Source organism: Ursus arctos, unplaced genomic scaffold, assembly GCF_023065955.2.
Source record: "Ursus arctos isolate Adak ecotype North America unplaced genomic scaffold, UrsArc2.0 scaffold_9, whole genome shotgun sequence".
In the NCBI taxonomy this organism is placed as follows: Eukaryota; Metazoa; Chordata; class Mammalia; order Carnivora; family Ursidae; genus Ursus; species Ursus arctos.
The window spans coordinates 28661053-28681910 of NW_026623111.1; the positions used below are offsets into that span (position 1 = coordinate 28661053).

Genomic DNA, 20858 nt, shown 5'->3' on the forward strand with positions numbered 1-20858 from the left:
TATATAGAATTGAAATGGGAAGACATCCTCTATGCTGATCTGTGGCCTTTTTCAAAATGTCAACCTTCAATGTTTGTCTCCATTTGTATCTTTTACTGAATCTGTTCCTTTCCCCTTTGTGTATACCATGAATAACATATCTACCTATGAAGAGACATACACAGAAATGACTTCACAATAGTGAAAAGATCTTAATCATCATAATATGGCCTGAATTCAAAGAATGATTCCTCCAAGGTCCTACATTATTATTTTTTTTCCCTCTGCTTAAAGCTCTAGGAAGGAAACTCTTCATCTCTTTTGACTATAACCTTTGAAAACTTAATGAAGTATGGACATTTTTCCCAGGATCTTGTGTAGAATTTTTATGGATCTCTGAAGCTCAACCACAGACCCCAAGTTAAGAATATTCTCTGGACTTAGGGTAAATATGCAATATTTAAATACCTTGGCTATTGCCTCTGTCCATTTTCTTTGAGCTTGAGATGTTTCAGCTCCAAATAAAAATGCACGTTCTGAGGGTAAATAGATCTCAAAGGTAAAGATGGGCCTGTAGCACACATGAATAAAAAGATACCATTGTTTATGTTTGGCTCTTATGAAAACAAATAACACAAAAGTTTTTAATTAAATTCCCTTTGAAAACTGGATAATGCTATGAAATCTATCATATTTTTCCACCAATTTATATTTTAATTCATTTGAATAAATGGAATACACTGGATCAGACAAAAGGAATAGTCTTCTGATTATTTAATCAGTTTACTGCATGGCTGTTAATGCCCTGGACACTCATTAGTTGACTGATGTGGCAAAGGGCTCTCTTTGGTCTCCTCTTCCCTCTCAGACCAGGCCATCCTGACACTCTGTTTAAAACAAACACTGTCCAAACCATTCTCTAATCAGCCCTCTTCTTGTCTTATTTCACAAATCTTCCTCCCATTACTCATCTTATCCCAAAATTTTATCTTCTTATTGCAGATAAAATTAGAGTAACATCCCAGGGCCTGAATTGTTCCGGGGCCCTCACCCACAGCTCCAACTATTTCCTGGAACATGGTAAGTACTTTGCTGCTGTTACCTAAAAAAAAAAAAGAATCTCAAAATACCCTATATCAAAGTCATTTTTCTTCTTCCTCTTTTTTCCCCCATGCTGCTTGTATTTGCCTCATGTTTCAATTTAGAGGCATCACCACTTATTTTCTCAACAAGCTCAAAACCTTGGGGTTTGATTTCTTCTTAACAGCAGCTCTTCATCCAGTCAAGATAGTTCATCTCATGAGTTCAATCATAAGATTCTCTCAACTCACTGTTCTTTTTTTTTTCTTTTTAATATTCTCTTCCTCCAGGTAAACTCGCAGTAATTGTGGTCTCTCTTCCTCCCATCTGTCTCTCACCACTTCAGCCAGCTTTCTTCCTCAAATACAAATCTATGTAACCCTTCACTGCCTGCATCACTGAGTCCAAACTCTATAAAGTGTTATTTAAGAAGACTCAGAGCATGGCTGCCATAGTTACTTTTTTTTTTTTTTTAAGATTTTATTTATTTATTTGACAGAGAGAGACAGCCAGCGAGAGAGGGGACACAAGCGGGGGGGGGGGGGGGGGGGAGGAAGAAGCAGGCTCCTAGCAGAGGAGTCTAATGTGGGACTCCATCCCAAAATGCTGGGATCACGCCCTGAGCAGAAGGCAGGCGCTTAACGACTTAGCCACCCAGGCGCCCCCATAGTTACTTTTTAACCTTATTTCATTGTAAATGGTTTCTCCTGCATGTCTACTTATATCAGGAACACTCCATCAAGAATGTTTTATTTTTGAATGATTACATGCTGACATAAACTAGTATTATTTTAAATTATATTTTATTTACTAAATAAGCAACTGAATATGAGAATGTATTTATTTTAATATTTCACAGTAAGCCATATTAAGTTAATTACTCATTTGGAATAAAAGCACTATTAAGATTAAAACAATAAAAAATCAACGAATAGTTTTGTTGATTTACTAGAAAACAATAGTCACTTCAACTAGTATATACTGGTCATCGTATACTAATGATACTATGTTACATGTAATTTTATGTAAATGACAAAGCTTTGCAAATCTCTTCCCATTCTCATAAAATTTATATTAAAATACTATGTTCCTATAAAACTGATTAATGCAGATTTTAATATTTATAGTTTTTCATTAATTACACTACAAAATACAACTTTCACACCAAGTATCTTAGTTTGTTTTTGAAAGTCCTCACAAAAAATTTATTAAACCATTCTTTGAGTCAAATATATTAAATAAATAATGCTTACTCTCTTTTAATTGCAAATTTTTTGAGACCATTAAAATGCTAAAGTAAATCTTTAGGGAATTTAGCATTTCAATATGGTATTAAATATATTTAGTTTTTGATTTTAATGCAAATAAATCATTACTGAATATTTTCCTTTGAATGATAATGCATTAAATGAATGCATAAATTTTGCTATTAGTCCACCATTTTAAATGAGTAAATCATAAAAATTTTAGGACTCCAGGTCCTAGATTGGAATGCTATAAATTTAAGATTAGATGCAAATACATTAGCCTTTCATAGTACCTAGTGTAATATTTTAATTTTTCTACTTTTTAGAAAATTCCCTAAGGAACTTTCAGAAGTTGCAAAATCATCAGGCTTCAAGAAACTATTACACGTTTCTACAATAAGCTAATGAAGAATTAACATAACGAAACTATTATCTGGTATGATAAATAACAGGGAATAGTCTTCACCTCCCACCTGTTTAATAGTAGACCTACCCAGTATTTAAATAGAAGTCCTCTTTGTGTACAGCCAAGCAGATAACTTCATTGATGTTAATGGTGCCATTAGGTGTGGCAGACTTATCATTTTCATAGTAACTCAAGAAGCCTCCTTCCAAAACACACCACTTTTTATTTGTCTCTAGGAATTTAAAACAAATAATAAACTGAGTTACGCCATAATTCCATTTTTTAAAAAATACATGGTTTAAATAATAAGTGGATTCAAATTTATTAATTTCCTATTTTGTGTAAAGAGTATGCTATTGCCGTGTGGGATATATAGTTGTCACTTTCTCTGCTCTTAAAAAATGTACAATCTAGTAACAAGGAATGTACAAGACAAAAATAACTATGACATTGATGACCAGAAAAGCAGACAGATCCATAAAGGATTTCTGCAAAACTACTCTGAAATAGCAAGGACTGATGTGTACACAGAGTATTCAGAGGAAAACATGTAGTATAAAAAGTAAGACTGTGGTTGATGTTAGGTAGGTTTGCAAAAGAAGAAAGGGGCCATAACCTGCAGTGCCCCTAATGCCTTGAATTTAAAATTCAAACTGAGGGCTTAAGAGGGGAAGGGGATGGGGGAATGGGATAGGCTGGTGATGGGTATTAAGGAGGGCACGTATTGCATGGTGCACTGGGTGTTAGACGCAACTAATGAATCATCGAACTTTACATCAAAAACCAAGGATGTACTGTATGATGACTAACATAATATAATAAAAAAACATTAAAAAAATAAATAAATAAAATAGAATTCAAATTGTAAGGGGTCTTACACTGTGGCCCAGAGGCCAAATTCATATCATCACCTGTTTTTATAAATAAAGTTTTATTAAAACACAGCCAAATGCATTCACTTATGGATTATCTGTGACTGTCTAGGCATTATCTGGAGACAGAGGTAAGGTGCCATTCCAGAAACAAAGTGGTTATAGGACATTCTACAGTCTCCTAGTTACCTGCCCACATTTATTTACAAAATGAAGCCAGTGATAACCAAGACCCAAATTCCAACACTCTCGGCAAGAAATGGAATCTTCTGACAACTGATCCCAAACACTTAAAAGAAAGCTTCCAACATAAAAGACAGAGACCAAAACCAAAATAATATATTTTTTAACTATAACTAATATCAGACTGTCAAGGGAAGATACCGTAGGCATAAAACAAGACCACATGTTTCAAAAAGGAAAATTAAGAACACAAAAAATATGTTTGATAATTAAAAATGGAATCATGAATTTTAAAAATTAAAAAGAAATATCTTCTCCCGTTCTGTGGGCTGCCTTTTAGTTTTTTTGACTGTTTCCTTGGCTGTGAAGAAGCTTTTTATCTTGATGAAGTCCCACAAGTTCATTTTTTCTTTTGTTTCTCTTGCCTTTGGAGATGTGTCATGAAAAAAGTTGCTGTGGCCGATGTCAAAGAGATTGCAGCCTATGTTCTCCTCTATGATTTTGATGGATTCCTGTCTCACATTGAGGTCTTTCATCCATTTGGAGTTTATCTTTGTGAATGGTGTGAGAGAGTGGTCAAGTTTCATTCTTTAGCATAGAGCTGTCCAATTATCCTAGCACCATTTATTGAAGAGACTGTCTTTTTTCCACTGGATGTTTTTTCCTGCTTTGTCAAAGATTAGTTGCCCAAAGAGCCGAGGGTCCATTTCAGGGTTCTCTATTCTGTTCCACTGGTCTATGTGTCTGTTTTTGTGCCAGTACCATGCTGTCTTTGTGATCACAGCTTTGTAGTATGGTTTGAAATCCGGCTGGTATCCAAGATCTACAAAGAACTTCTCAAACTCAATACGCGAGAAACAAATAATCTAATCAAAAATGGGCAGAAGATATAAACAGACACTTTTCCAATGATGACATACAAATGGCTAACAGACACATGAAAAAATGTTCAAAATCATTAGCCATCAGGGAAATTCAAATCAAACCACATCGAGATACCACCTTGCACCAGTCAGAATGGCAAAAATTGACAAGGCAACAAACAACAAACGTTGGACAGGATGTGGAGAAAGGAGATCCCTCTTACACTGTTGGTGGGAATGCAAGTTGGTACAGCCACTTTGGAAAACAGTGTGGTGGTCCCTTAAAAAGTTAAAAATAGAGCTACCATATGATCCAGCCATTGTACTACTGGGTATTTACCCCAAAGATACAGACATAGTGAAGAGAAGGGCCATATGCACCCCAATGTTCACAGCAGCATTGTCCACAATAGCTAAATCGTGGAAGGAGCTGAGATGCCCTTCAACAGATGACTGGATTAAGAAGATGTGGTCCATATATACAATGGAATATTACTCAGCCATCAGAAAGAATGCTTACCCAACATTTGCAGCAACATGGACGGGACTGGAGGAGATAATGCTAAGTGAAATAAGTCAAGCAGAGAAAGACAATTATCATATGGTTTCACTCATTTATGGAACATAAGAAATAGCAGGGAGATCGGTAGGAGAAGGAAGGGAAAAATGAAGGGGAGGTAAATAGAAGGGGGAATGAACCATGAGAGACTATGGACTCTGGGAAACAAACTGAAGGCTTCAGAAGGGAAAGGGGTGGGGGACTGGGATAGACCAGTGATGGGTATTAAGGAGGGCACATATTGTATGGTGCACTGGGTGTTTTACGCAAATAATGAATCATGGAACATTACATCAAAAACTAAGGTATACTGTATGGTGACTAACATAACATAATAAAAAAGTATTATAAAAAATAAAATAAAATAAAAAGAGAGAAAGCTTAGAAAAGAAACTCTCCCAAAAGTAAGAGGGAGAAAAAAGATACTTTAAGATGATGGAGCTGTAAGATTATAGAAGCAATATAAGTAATTATTTCTAAGAAAAAAGATTAGATAAAAAGAGTTTATCAAAGACAAAGAATAATGTCTAAGAATGAAAAAAAAAAAACAAGGAACAAATATCTGTTTTCCACTAAAACTGTATTGTGCATGTGCATGTATTGCTTTGGTAAAATAAAAATTAGGAAAAAATTGCTTATCAAGATCACCAATTAGTGTGTTGCATCCAGATTAAGTTAAAAAACAAAAAACAAAACAACAACAAGAAACCAAAAAAAAAAAAAGGGAATTTGTGGTCAACTCAAAAGGTTTGGTTCCCTAATTGGCAATTCTCAGCAATCTCAAAGGTCTGGAAGCAAAAGCAGGGAAAATAAAAGAGTTTGGCCAAGCTGTTTTTTACTGGGTAAAAAGAAACAAGCAGTTTTGGAGGGTAGCAAGAATGCGTCTGAAATCACAATAGGGATCCAAATACAGTGGAAGAGGGCTGATGAACCAGAACTTAAATTGGTTCAGGGTTGATGAACAAGAATAACTGAAAGCGTCAACAAACTACACGTAGAAGAAGGCCTGACTACAACAATGTAACCATGGAGCATTACTTCAAAGGTACAGAACGAGCCAAATTCTGCTAATGCATCAACTATGAGAATATCAGTCCAGAAAGTACAGTAATATATAACAGGTTAACAGAACATCTGAGTCAATGCACCTATGAGTATCAACAATGGTCCATACACATGAAAACAATATTGTGATAAATGGAACTTATGCCAAAGATGATTGTGATTGACAGTGGAAATGGATACAGGGGGAAGAGAAGTTATTAGCTGCTACAACTGAGGAGACTTAATGGAAGTCAGAAACTACTTCCTATGCAGAGAAAGGGGAACCCTCCTACACAGTTGATGGGAATGCAAGCTGGTGCAGCCACTCTGGAAAACAGTATGGAGGTCCCTCAAAAAGTCGAAACTAGAGCCACCCTACAACCCAGCAATTGCACTACTGGATATTTAACCCAAAGATACAAATGTAGTAATCCAAAGGGACACCTGCACCCCAATGTTTATAGAAACAATGTCCATAATTGCCAAACTATGGAAAGAGCCCAGATGTCCATCGACAGATGAATGGATAAAGAAGATGTGGTGTATATATATACAACGGAATATTATACAGCCATTAAAAAATGAAATCTTGCCATTTGCAATGATGTGGATGGAACTAGAGGGTATTATGCTAAGCAAAATAAGCCAATCAGAGAAAGACAATTATCACATGATGTCACTGATATGTGGAATTTGAGAAAAAAGGCAGAGGATCATAGGAGAAGAGAGGAAAAAACAAAACAAGACAAAACCAGAGAGAGAGACAAACCATAAGAGACTCTTAATCTCAGGAAACAAACTGGTTGGGTGATGGACATTGGGGAGGGTGTGTTATGGTGAGTGCTGTGTATTGTGTAAGACTGATGAATCAGAGACCTGTACCCCTGAAACAAATAATACATTATATGTTAATAAGAATACGAATAAGAATAAGAATAAAAGATGTGTATACATCCCCCCTCACGACTGGGCATCCCCCATGGCTGGATCTGGCCTTGCATGTACCAATAAAGGGTGTCTGCCAAAAAACAAAAAAACAAAAAAACAACTACTTCCTAAAGGCTGTTCCCTTTTAATTTTGAAAATAAAATTCTGGGTCCTTTCTAAAATGATGCAATGCTTATTTGCTAGAGTGGAGTCTAATGGAAGACTGTGGAGCTGGGAAGAAAGCGTCATTTCGGAAATGGGTCTATTCAGGCTTGTTCTGCTCCTACTGAAGTCTGGAAATTTTGTACAAAGATAAAGTATGTATTTATCTACTTTGCTCTTTTAGTGGGTTTGACATTATTATACATTTCAAAAGTACCCATGTTACTCCTTGCATTTAGCTTATTTCCCAACTGAACCCTTGACACCAAAAATATAAATGCAAGAGTTCAAATGAAAGGGATGAACACTAACCAGACGCAGTGATTTTATATAATCTGTCTCTACATTGTCAAAATTTGTTATTAATCTTTATCATTTCCTTTTAATTCCTACTTTAAAAAATTAAAACAATGAGCTTTGTGAATAAAGCAAAAAACAAAAACAAAAAACAGCACTAATCATCCCATGTATTTCCTAGTGAAAGACACTAACATGAAAATTAAATTCTAAAACATGTTATTTTCTATAGGTTTTAATGATATAATTCAAGGTCTATAGTTTGCAAATAACTCTGAATAAGTGAGGTAAAAATATTAAACTCAAATGTTTCTAAAAAAGAAAAGCTGAGAAGAAAAACTATTTGAAACTTTCAGTCTCTTGAGATAAAAAAGAATTATTTTTTAATTATCATCTCACCATCCTATTCCTGGACTCTAGAGACTGTACAAACTCTCAAATTGTAAGTTATTGCCAAGAATTACATTATATAAGCAACCCATAATGTTGCATTTAAAATATACATTAGATCTACAGATTTTAAGGCTAATAAGGTTTATACATACAGATGTAATGTTAAAATCTGTACATCAGATAATTGCCTGATTATCATTATAGTATAGTTATTTCAGGGAATGTCCTTCTTTTTGAGAAATACACAATGAAGTACTTAAGGGTAAAAAAAAAAGGGGGGCAAAAGTCTGCAACTTTTAAGTAATTCTAAAAATACACACACATATATACACATGTGCACACATACACAGGAAGAAAGAGGATAAAGTAAATGTAAGAAATTAATATTTGGGAAGTTTGGGTAAAGGGTATACAAAAATTCTTTGTACCATGCTTGCAACTTTTCTGCAAGTCTGAAATTATGTTAACACAATTCAAAACGAAAAGTTAAAAGAAACTATAGATTACCCTCATCTTTAAAATTCCCTTTACTGCAGGTAGGGTGATAATGAAGAAAGAAAACAAGATGATGTGTTTAGCCTCCAAAACCATCAAGAGGAGAAATACTTAAAAGGCCCAAATCCTGAGAGTTTCGGATCACTGTATTCTGAGTAACTGCCAAATGAGAAGCTGAATCAGAAATGGCAGAGGAAAACAGCACAAAGAATGTCTTGATGGGTGCTGGGAAAGAAAGCTCACAGAGACCAATCAATGCTGACTGGAAGGTGATATACCGACCATGCAGGACCTCAAATCCTGCGTCACAGTGTGTACTCTGCACCGTTATATGAAAATCATGAAAGGCCACCATTTTTAAATGAGCATTTATTGTAGATTTCCGAGATATAAGGAAAAGTCAAAGTACTAACCAACTGGAGTTATAAAACAACTTCACAACAATGTACTCAGATGAAGAGGATAATCCTCATAAGAATAATGCAAAACAGGTACACTTACTGAGTATGCAGATAATTACTGGCACAGTTAGGAACCCCACCCCCTGTCCTCAAGCAGTTTGCAGTCCAATCCAAGAGGAGGTAAATCTGGAATAATAACCATGGTGGAGGCAGGGATCCTTTAGGGGTTGGAAGCATGTGTGGAGGGAGGCCATCCTCAGACTAGAATGATAAACCATTTCACAGAAAAACACAGCTTTTGGAATAGTTATTTATGACTGAAAAGACACTAAAGTAGCAAAAAATACATTTTGAGCTATAACCACTCCATAATTCTGGGAAAAAAAACACTGTGAGAAAAGTCAAGGAAAGGGGAAACTGCCAAAAATCGATCTGGCCAGAGAACCAGATTACACATGAAGTTAGCAAATAGGAAAGCTGACCACAGACCCACGCAGAGGCCAGGCCCCAGGAGTCTTATGTGACAGGTGTTCAGGAGTTCGTTCCTTTCTCGGCAGACAAGTGGGAGTCGTTGGAAGGTCTTAAACAAAAAGTGCCAAATGCAAGAGCATAAAATAAATGTAAATGCAGTATCTAATTATGTAAATTCTAATGAGAAACGAATGACAGATCCTTTAAAAAGGTGAGTACAAACTCATTTTCGGTTTGAAATATGAGCTTGAGGGGATTTAGTCCTATAGCATCATCACCAGTATAACCCTTGATTTGCTTTTTTTTTGGGGGGGGGGGCGGTAAGTGAAAATGGGCCAGAGGTCAGACAAGCAGGCACAGACATTACCTCTGAGGATTTATAATAACAAAACTGTGATAGGAAATCTTGGCATTCCTATTCATTTGGGATGCAATGAAGGGCTTATGCTGGGTTGCATTGCTTTGCTTAGCCCAATTCAGATATGCTCTCCTAACTCTGACGTTGACAAGACACACTCTGCTACAGAGGAAGTCTCACTGTTAACCAATTACCAAAGATGTCCACCAGAAATAAAACCGGGGCCACAGAAAGGTTAACTCTCAGGACACAAGCTGTTTGTTTGACAAAGGCTGGTGTGTATGGTGGTTGCACTGGCCGGAGGGGTTGTTCATTCTTTCTATTCAATCTTGATATTTAGATCAGAGAAGAAAAACATTACTGGAATTTGTCCAAACACAAGAAAGGACTCCAGAGGTGAGCTATTGAAATACCACTATGAAGTGACGTGGACACTACTGTTGGGAACACTGGGTGACAGCTACCACCTGGAGGATATGCCTACACTTAGAGGCTAGTAGGAAATCAGAAACAGTTGTGTAAATAGACCCTCTGCTGCTGCTTCTGCTGCCCTCACCCCTTCCTCATCATATTTACGTGCCATGCATTCTTCTCTACACATTTTACATACATTAACTCACTGAATCCTCAGAAAAGCCCTACTAGGTCAGTTCTATGACACATCCCTCCCTTGTGCCCTGTCCACAGGCACAGAATGGTTACCTGACTTCTCCAAGATCACACAAGTTCTTAGCATCAGAGCGGAGAGTAGAACCCAGGCAGCCAAGCTCTGGGAACCTAGCCTCTTGGCCACTTAACAATACTGCCTCTCTGCACCTGTTACACATTTGAAGCATGTATGTCCATTTTTAAAACATACTAGAGAGAGCAGAAGTCACACGTGTACACTAAATCTAAGACAGTGAAGGCAAGCTATTATTTTTTGAAACCGTGAAGTTGTTTCCTGATGAAGGATTTCCTAAACTGATAGTATTCAGCATTCACTGAAAATAGGAATACACACTAGGAATTCTTTTCATTTAAAATAAATGTGGTTTAGCCTTGAACATTTTTAGACTACACAAGCTAGGCATTTCTAGAACAAAAGATCTTCAAAATCCCTCAATGCTAATTTATGAAATTAAATATTAACAGACTATATAGAGTTTCTAGCAAACCATATCAACCACTTTCTTTTTAAAAATCAAACACCGTGTCAGCAAATCACGGTAAGACACCAAGGGGAAAAAAATACGGTTGAGGGGAGAAAACAGAAAACAAAACCAGGATGCTATTATTCAGCTCTATACTTAGGTTTAACGCGAGCTATCAATCTTTCTTTTCATGAACACTAAATTGAGAAGAAAAAAAAAAAGAAAAAGAAAAAGAAAAATACAGATCAGTCTTCATAACCTGAGGCTAGAAGAACCTCAAATCCTGAAAACTTGAACTGACAATCTGAAGCCTCGTGTAACTCTCTGAAGGACCGCATGCATTTTACTCTTTTTTCTTCCTGTTTAATCATTTCGCTCTACGGCTGTCCTGACACGCACTGACGGAGTGCTGCAGTCCAGGTGCTTGCCATTCGGGGGCAAAGGCGACAGCCACGCTTTCATCTCTAAATCTTTCCAAATAATTCATTTGTTTCCATAAAGCAGGTGCTCAATAGGAGTAATACTGCTACAGCGTCTTGAGAGAGAAAAGAAAAAACGACGACGACAAAACCAGAACTTTGTGTCTTGGTAGTTCGACTTTTTCTTCATTTTTAAGCAGACGCTTTCCGAACAAAATGTTTTGTGTCAGCGATTATATAATTTTTTAATTGGAGTCTAGTGGACACACAATGTTCTATTGCTTTTCGTTGTACAACATACTTTTCAGGTATATGACAGTGATTTGATAATTCTGTACATTGTGCAGTGCTCACCATGACAAGCATGGTCATCATCGGCCACTATTTGTCACTATACAATATTATTACAATATTACTATCTTCCCAATGCTGTAGCTTTCATTCCCATGACTTAATTACTTCACATTTGGAAGCCTGTACCTCTTAATCCCCTTCACCTATTTTGCCCATCCTCCCCAACCCCCCTCCCCTTTGGCAACCCCTGGTTTTTTCTTTGTATTTATTATTTTGTTTCTGCTTTCTTTATTTGTCCATTTGTTTTGCTTTATAGATTCCACATATAACTGAATTCATATAGTATTTGACTTATGGCACTTAGCATAAGGCCCTCTAGGTCCATCCATATTGTCCCAAATGGCAAGATACTGCTGTTTTTTATAGCTGAGTCATATTCCATCGTATATATACCTCATGTCTTCTTTATTTACTCCTCTATGGATAGACATTTAGGTTGCTTCCATAACTCAGCTACTGTAAAAAATGCTGCATATACCTTTTTGAATTAGTGTGTCTGCTTTCTCTGGGTAAATACCCAATGGTGCAATTACCGGATCATATGGTTTTCCTATTATTAGTTTTCTGAGGCACCTCCATACTGTGTTCCACAGTGGTTGCACCAAGGTACATTCCTACCAACAGTACATGAGGGTTCTCCGCATCCTTGCCAACATCCACTTCTTGTCTTTTAGATACTTGCCATACTGACAGGTATAAGATGGTTTTGATTTGCACTTCCCTAATGATTAGTGATGTTGAACATCTTTTCACATGTCTGTTGACCCACAACTGCATCTTTCTAGGCACAAGTCAAAAACAAAATATTAACAAGTCTCTTGCACTTTTATACCAGTAATAACTTGGTAAGAGAAATTCCACTTATTCAACAAGTATTTACACATGACTACCGTGTGTGGACACTATTTTAGGCACCAAAGATTTGATAATCTTGACTAAGCCAGCAAATGCTAATGTCCCATTGAGCTTTCACGAAAGACAGAGAGAGGAGAGAGAGAGAGAGACCAATAAAGGAGGGGTCATCTTCATGCAATAAATGCTATGATGGAAATAAGAAGAACCCCACGAAAGGAAAGAGCTACCAGTGACGGCATACTACAGTAGCACTAAACGGATGCCTGAAAAACGAGAAAAAGCCAGATTGGGGGAAGTGCCCTCCTGGCAAAATGAACAGCAATTGTCAAAGTCCAGAAGGGCAGAAAAGAACACGACATGTTGTAGGAGCAGAGAGGAAAACAGTGGGGCCAGGCCTGTGAGTGCAGGGAGGAATAATGTGAAATGAAGAGGGGAAGGGACAGGAGGGTCTCTTAGGTCACACTAAGGAACAGGGATATATTCTGTCATAGGAAAAGCTGCCGAATATACTCAAACAATGAAAATACAAGATCTGATCTACATTTTTAATGATCATTAAATCTGCTTTTGGAGAATGGTTTGGAAGGAAGCTAGGGTCGCTACTGGGAGAAAAATTACAGAGGCTGCGGCAGCCCTGGGAGGACGTGATGGGGCTGGGAAGGTGGAGAGGAGCCAACTGACTCAAGATCTATATTGAGTTTGAAATGACAGAACTTGCTGACAACCTGGACGGAAGAAATGAAGACCATCAAAGAATACATTACCAGGAGATTACTTTCCAATGAAATCTTTTCTGCTGTGCTACAGAGCCAAAGTGCAAAAGCTTAATTTCATATTACTTAAAACAAGACGTTCCAAAATGAGAAAACATCCCCAATTAAATTACAAAGAAGGCACCAGTTTCTAATTTTGGAAGTAAAATTTAACAACAAATCTATAGTTAATTTATAAAAGATAAAAGAAGATTTAGTTACAAGTTTAAAACATCAATTTATTCCTCGAGTGATTAAGAAAAGCAATCTATTTCAAGGAAATATTAAATCAAACTGTTAAGTCTATAAATATTATAAGCACTTTTTTTGTTTTTGCCAAAAAATAAATGAAAGCTTATTTTTAGCTGCAAAGTGCTTATGATACACTTGAGTTTTAGAAAGTAAATCTCATACTTCAAATTTCCTATTTCATCTTTTTATAAGAAGAAATAACGTAGAAAACCTGCAAAGTTATTTACAAGGGCATTAACCAGCTAGTAGTCAATTATCTTAATAATTACTACAGCCAATTCACAGATTATACAGGTACTCTCCTCCCCATTTCTGACCAACTTCTGACTACCTAAGGGTTAAATACTGAAGAGCAATAGAAGATTTCAAGAAAATCTCAATAAAATTTGTGATTTATTATTAGTTTGAGTGCAGGAAGACATTGAATAACCAACTGCTGAAAGAACCAAAAACATCTAAATTCAAAATGCCACCGAGCCATAACATTTTGACCAAGGCCAAACTGTTACAATAACAATTACAACACAAATCAGACATAAAACTCAGTTTCATGCTGAGCTCCTCCATTTTCATTATGAGGATTACAATTAATGTACACAAAGTGCCTGGAGCAATGCTTTACACATAGTACCTGCTCACTAAAGGATAGCTACTGTTTTCTGGAAAACCTAATAAAGTAGGGCTAATCCCAATATAATTCTACCTAGGGATATCATTTCTTTGGACATAAAGCATTTATACTGAAATAATCACTTTAAAGCACAAAGATCAGGATTAACACTCAAAAGTGAGTTTTTCATCCTATTGTTCCTTTGATAGAGTAATATAGCTGGATTATACCACCTAGAGAATTAATACTAGGCTCTTGAGCCTCTAAACACCCACCACCAATTGGCCTATACAGCTTGATCTCTCTTAAAATTCTCTTTGTTCCAGTAAGATCTCATTACACTTTTCTGCCTATATTTCTCAAATTAGTTCATATGTATTGAACATGAGATCTGTGCCTTACTCATTTTCGCACCTCCTAATGCTTACCGCACGCTGGACACAAGGAGCTGGATGCAGAGATGGATAAATGCCTACCGTGACTGCTCAGATAATTCCCCAAACCTAGAATAGGTTGTCAAATTAATTCCCATCATTTTTTTGAAACCATGCTTAAGCTGTATTCTACTTACACACATACACTTACAACCAGAACAAACAGAACTACTTCATACCCCTTAGTATGCCGACAGAATACATACTGAAAACTTGTCAGTTCTGCCTATGTGTTGACATTTATCTCCATTATCTCCCCAGTTAGCGTGTTTGTCCCTAAGGGAGGGGGCTGAGTTTCACATTTCTTTGGAATAACCCTTCAATCCTGAAACAGAGTTGGCTGGCCGTAAAGAGACATCAGTGAATTCTGTTGAGAATTCACACGAGCATTCCAGCCCAGTGGTAAATCCCTGCTGTCGTGCATGAAATAGTATCTGTGCCTTGAAGCATTTATAAATCCTCAAAAAATACTTCTCTAGGGCAAGATCAAATCTAACGTCTTAAGGAGGAAAAAAAAATCAAAATTTAAACATAATTGTTTTGATAATGACATAAAGTTTTAACAGATAACAAAATCGAAAAGATACCTTCAAGCAGTTTTTTCTCTGCAGAGAGTTTAGAAGCAGCAGAAGGAGCCTGATACAAAAAGTCACAGAGAAACGTGGACTGGGAAGCCTCTTGACTTAATCCACCTTCAGAGTGAATGTCATGTTGAGGGAAATCTGGAAAAATCACAGGAATAATACATCTGCAATCTAAAATGTAAATACTTTCTCTTTGCTTTTGAATATATAGGTGAGTTTTTAGCTAGAAGAAAAGTTACTTCAAATTCACCACAGAATATACAGGTATTTATTTCACATTGCACAGAATTTGCAAATAAGCACTTGTTATGTTTATTATTCATATATGAAAATCAGAATTAATTTTGGTGAAAATGATTAGGTGGGATTAACTATTTTAATCTTTGATTTATAAGATTAAAGAAATATAAAAGATTTATTTCCTAGACATTTTCCTTGAAATGAAACAAAACATGGTCTTAAGCATCTTCTATCTTTTTAAAAATCATGCTTGTCTTCATTCTGATGGTTTTTCTTATTTGAGAAATAAGCAGATTTGTGCGTCAGTCCTTTTGGGCATATAGCAGAAGAGACCAGGCTAATGGAGGGACAGGGACTGACCGGAGAATTTGTTATGGTAGAGAAATTCCATCTGCAGGCTCTGTCCAGCCTTCTTGGCCAGCAGGTAGGGGGTGCTATGCACAGGATCTCCAGTTGCACACATGACGTCTGCTCCACTGAACAGCAAAGCCATTGTTTCCAGAACATCTGGTTTCACGACAGCAGCGCACAGAGCCTGGTCATTAAAAGAAAATACACCTTTTAAGGGAAGGAAATACAATTCTAGCTATTAAAATGTGTGAAAGTCTGCCAAGCCACTTATAAAATGAAGTTTGTATTCCTTTTCTGACCTAGAAAGCTAATAATAAGTATGCCCTGAATTAAGCAACAGGTTCAAAAGGCCTGCTTTGTATGAATTTAAATTACAACCTAAGACCTCCGAGTTTTAATTCATTGTTCCATTGTTGTGATGTTCCAACTTTCCAATCCATCATAGTTGCTTAGGAAGACATTTTTTATGCTTTATGTACTATGATAATGGCTGGGTGCTCAGAAAATGCAAACGTTTAAAATGTAATAATGAAGTAACTGATAAATGTTTTGTCATATGAACGTTGTATGTATGTATTTTTCAGCCTAATCAGGATCTATATAATTTTTTAAAGTATTGTTGTGCTTTGGGAATTTGAAAGATGAGTGCAAAGCAAATCCAGTATCTTTCCTTTTGTGTGGGGTATGGATGGGAGGGAGCCATGGCAAGCAGGAGGTAATAAAACAATACTGACTGATGTTATACATCATTGTACAAACACTAGCAACTGTTGGAACCTAATTGTATTGTTGTTGCTTTTGTTGTTACTTTGAAGTAATAAACTGCCTTCAAATCTCTTCTCATCCTTACTGCTTCCTCACTTTACTGGCTTCCCATTTGCTTTCAACCCCTGTGATTTTGGCACCCTGATACTATCTGATTTTTTAGCCCCAGACTCACCATTTCACCTCCTTCTTGACATGGTGCACCTACACTGGTTAATTCACCCCTACAATGCAACTTCAGAATAATTGCTCATTAAATATCCCAGTAGGCAGCTCAGACTGTACAGCCAAGAAGTCCCATGATGCATTCACAGTTCCAGCCCTGGACGGTCAACTGTTAAATAATGTACTTACCTTTCCTACCATGGTCTAGCTGGCCTACAGAATTTCCTTTGCATCAAACAGCCCGACCTATACCTGACTTTGTACCAATTTGCCAGGTGATCTTAGGCAATCCCTCACCTTCCTGAGTCTTAGTTTATCTCATCTGCAACATGAGGGTATTGAAAAAGATACCAGCTAACATCCTATCCACTGCACTAGCCTTTGACTGCCCCCCCCCCAGTTAATCACGTGTATTTCCTCTTATTCTTTCATCTCCCTGCTACTGTTTTCCTTCACAGCACAATGTATTTGTTATGGTGTATTTACTGGATTCCAGCTGTTCACAGTCAGTCTCCCTTACTTGACTATAACTCTCATGAATAAAAGAAGCACATTTACATTTTACTACAATTGTATCCCCAGAACCTAAAAAAGAACTCAGAACTTGTAAGTGTGCAATAAATATCTATCCACTATGAACACAGAATGGAAAAAGGGTAGTCTCTTCAACAAATAGTGTTGGGAAACTGGATAGGACACACAGAAAAATGAAACTGGAGCCTTATCTTACACCATTCACAAAAATGTACTCAAAAAAGATTAAAGACTAAAACATAAGACCTGATACCTTAAAATTCCTAGAAGAAACACAAGAAAAAGCTCCTTGAAATTGGTCTTGACAGTGACTCTTTGGAGACAACACCAAAAGCACAAGCAACAAAAGAAAAAAAAATCAATAAGCGGGACTATATCAAACTAAAAAGCTGCTTCACAGCTGAAGAAAAATCAACAAAATGAAAAGGTAAACCTATACAATGGGAGTAAATATTTGCAAACCATACATTAGATAAAGAGTTAATATCCAAAATATATAAAGAACTCACAAGCTCAAAAACAATCCAATTAAAAAATGGGCAGAGAAACTGAACAGACATTTTTCCAAGAAGACATCCAAATGGCCAACAGTTACATGAAAAGATGTTCGACATTATTAATCATCAGGGAAATGCAAATCGAAAGCACAATGAGATATTATCGCACACCTATTAGAAGGGTTTAGATCTGCAATCTCATGTCTATTAGAACATTATTCACAATAGCCAATATATGGAAACAACCTAAGTATCCATCAACAGATGAATGAATAAAGATGACATGGTACACACACACACACACACACACACACACACACACACACACACGAATACTATTCAGCCATGAGGCAGAAGGAAATCCTGCCATTTGGGACATGGATGGAACCTGAAGTCATAATGTTCAATGAGATTAGCCAGAGAAAGACAAATACTATATATTGCTTATATGTAGAATCTAAAAAAGCCAAACTCATAGGAAGACAGATTAGAATGTGGTTACCACGGGGTGTCTGGAGGGTGGGGAGATGTTGTTCAAGGATACAAATTTGCAACTAGAAGATAAATAAGTTCTGGAGATCTAATGAATGGCATAGTGGCTATAATCAATTATACTGTATAATTTACCCCAAAACTGCTCAGAGACTAGAATTTAAATGTTCTCACTACAAAAAAGAAATGACAATTATGTGATACAATACAGGTGTCAGCTATAGCTACAGTGGCAATCATACCACAATATATAAATGTACCGAATCAAGAGGTTGAATAAACTTATATAATGTTAGAGGTAAATTATATCTCAATTAAAAATATATCTATTCAATAAAATTATTTGCTGACATGAAGAGTACCATTTTTAAGAAGTCCACTGTAGCAATAAATCCCAATGGGTAGACTTCTCTAAATATTCTTAGAAGAATTCATTTGCTAGTAATAATGTAAAACTTATCTAATGAAAACTGTGTGGTGTGGCAGACAGAGCTTCATTTGGGGACATTAGTATACCCACTAATAAGATACCCATCACTATCAAAAAGAAAGAAACCATTAGAGGAAGCTATGCCCTGGTTCTCTAACTTCACCAGTTACTTCTCAAAATCCACAACTTACTATTTACATATTTATTATGGACCTCTGGTGCACAGAATCAAAATCCTTGGTTTATGATACCCTGTTGCTATTATTCCATGTATGTCTGTTATAACTGGTCAATTTTAATAATGTATTTATCACTAATGAAACCACCATCCAAAACAAAATGTCTTAGTAATAACCTATATACATACATAGTTCCCAAACCCCTCCCCCATACCATCTCACCCACTCTCCTCTACCTTAGCTGCCCATTCTGAATCCTTCATATTTCTTCTGCCATTGCTTTAAAATCAATTGGTGGCCTCACTTTATGATCACCAAAGATGTACAAAGACTAAAAACTTAATTTAGAGGAATTAATCCGATAGAAATGTAAATCAATTGTATGATTTTGTAATTTCTACAGAAGGATGAAAAAGGCCTTTGTTTTCCAAAATGTTCAGCATAATGCTACTTACTTGAGGATTTTTATCCATAAGTACTGCCACTAAAAGCATACTAAAAAAAGAACTATGAAAGAATGTATTCTCTAAGCACAAAAACAATAGGCATGTAAACGTACATGTATTAAATATCTCTATTTGGACAAGCCTCCTAACACATAAGAAATTGAAGTAGCAATTTCAAAAAAGAAATCAGGCAGGATCCTTAACAAATCCTTTGCCAAAAGGGTAAAGAACAAGTGAGCAGCATAAAACAGGCACCAAGTCTGGAATCACTCAGCCAAAGGCAAACAACACTTGGGGTCAACAGCACTAAGCAAAGCATTGCTTGTAACAATACACTGAGTAAATGATGTTTATTCTGGTGACACAATATCAACAATGTACAAGTTGGAAGTTATGCTTAGTGTCTTGTCCCTAAAATAAGGAAAGTTGCATAGTTCTCAGAACACTGGAGTAGGCCTAAATTAGCTGCAAACTCATGTTATGGACAAAGACTAATATTATTCGCTATTGGTAATGAATTCTTAAGTTAAACAGTGGTAAAATCAATAGTACAATCTCACAAATGGAAATAAAATAACATTAAACAATACTCTTATCAGACAGTAAAGGACTTTTTAAAATTCTTTCCAAACTCCTTGACCCATGTTTCAAAAGACATCAAGAGCCATGTCTACTGTTATATATTTTTTGATACCTTATTTAATTCTTCTTTGGTGAGAGACGCCAGTAGGGTCTTTCTGAATCTTCCTTCTTTGTACTTCTGAGTGATAAAGTTTTTTCTCTTTTCTACAGGTGAGTCCATATGTAACTCTTCATCTTTTTGAAGATTACCAGCCCAAAAGTCATTTGCTCTTTTGTTTCCAATGACAATAAAGAGCTAAATAGTCAGAAAGTTATAAAACAATATGAGTTCATAAAATGTACTTGAATTTGCAAAAACCTGACTCACAAATTAAAATATAACTTAGGGGGCGCCTGGGTGGCTCAGTCAGTTAAGCGTCCAACTCTTGATTGTGGCTCAGGTCCTGATCTCGGGTCATGAGATCGAGCCTTGCATAGGGCTCTACACTGAGCATAGAGCCTGCTTAAGATTCTCTGTCTCCCTCTGCCCCTCCCCTGCCCCCACGTGCATACTCCCCCCCCCAAAAAAAATATAACTTAGTATAAAATATGCAAAAACACATGAAAAACCCACATCTTTCAGGAAGATGGAGTGTGAAAGCAGATATTATTTCTATTTTAAGTACAGCCTCACTGATTTTAGTAACGGCACAAGATAAGCTAGAAAAGAAACCACAAGTGACCCAAATTGCAACAAAAGCATTATTATTTTTTGAAGCTCACATAGAAACAGATTCATTTAAAATGGCCGAGTAGGTGGGGTAATGTGGTTGAGAGGGTTACTGAAATCCAAGAAGAAAATGGAAACGGGAAACAGAAAGTCAGACATGAGCACAGTTAATGACAGAGCATGGCCAAGAGAAAGAATAGATAATTTTGCCAAATGTTTTCATTCACTTTTCTAATATTTTATCCATGCTGTGTTAAAAAGAAAGAAATTCTGGCTTTAAAAAAAAAATGTTGTCAAGCCTTTAAAAGTAGCTATTACTATGAAATTCCTCGTAGTTT

General features: G+C 36.4%; 1 protein-coding gene across 2 annotated transcripts in view; it reads right to left on the bottom strand.

The window, feature by feature from the left end:
* The window catches only part of ARAP2 (ArfGAP with RhoGAP domain, ankyrin repeat and PH domain 2), a 179286-nt gene that overhangs the window by 85677 nt on the left and 72751 nt on the right, over positions 1-20858 (bottom strand). For both annotated transcript variants that reach the window (XM_057309690.1, XM_044387654.3), the window contains exons 13-17: positions 19924-20106; positions 15731-15905; positions 15134-15268; positions 2800-2944; positions 448-550 (exon numbers count right to left, since the gene is read on the bottom strand). In XM_057309690.1, coding sequence (XP_057165673.1) covers positions 448-550; positions 2800-2944; positions 15134-15268; positions 15731-15905; positions 19924-20106 — 741 coding nt within the window. The remainder of the gene's footprint in view (positions 1-447; positions 551-2799; positions 2945-15133; positions 15269-15730; positions 15906-19923; positions 20107-20858) is intronic.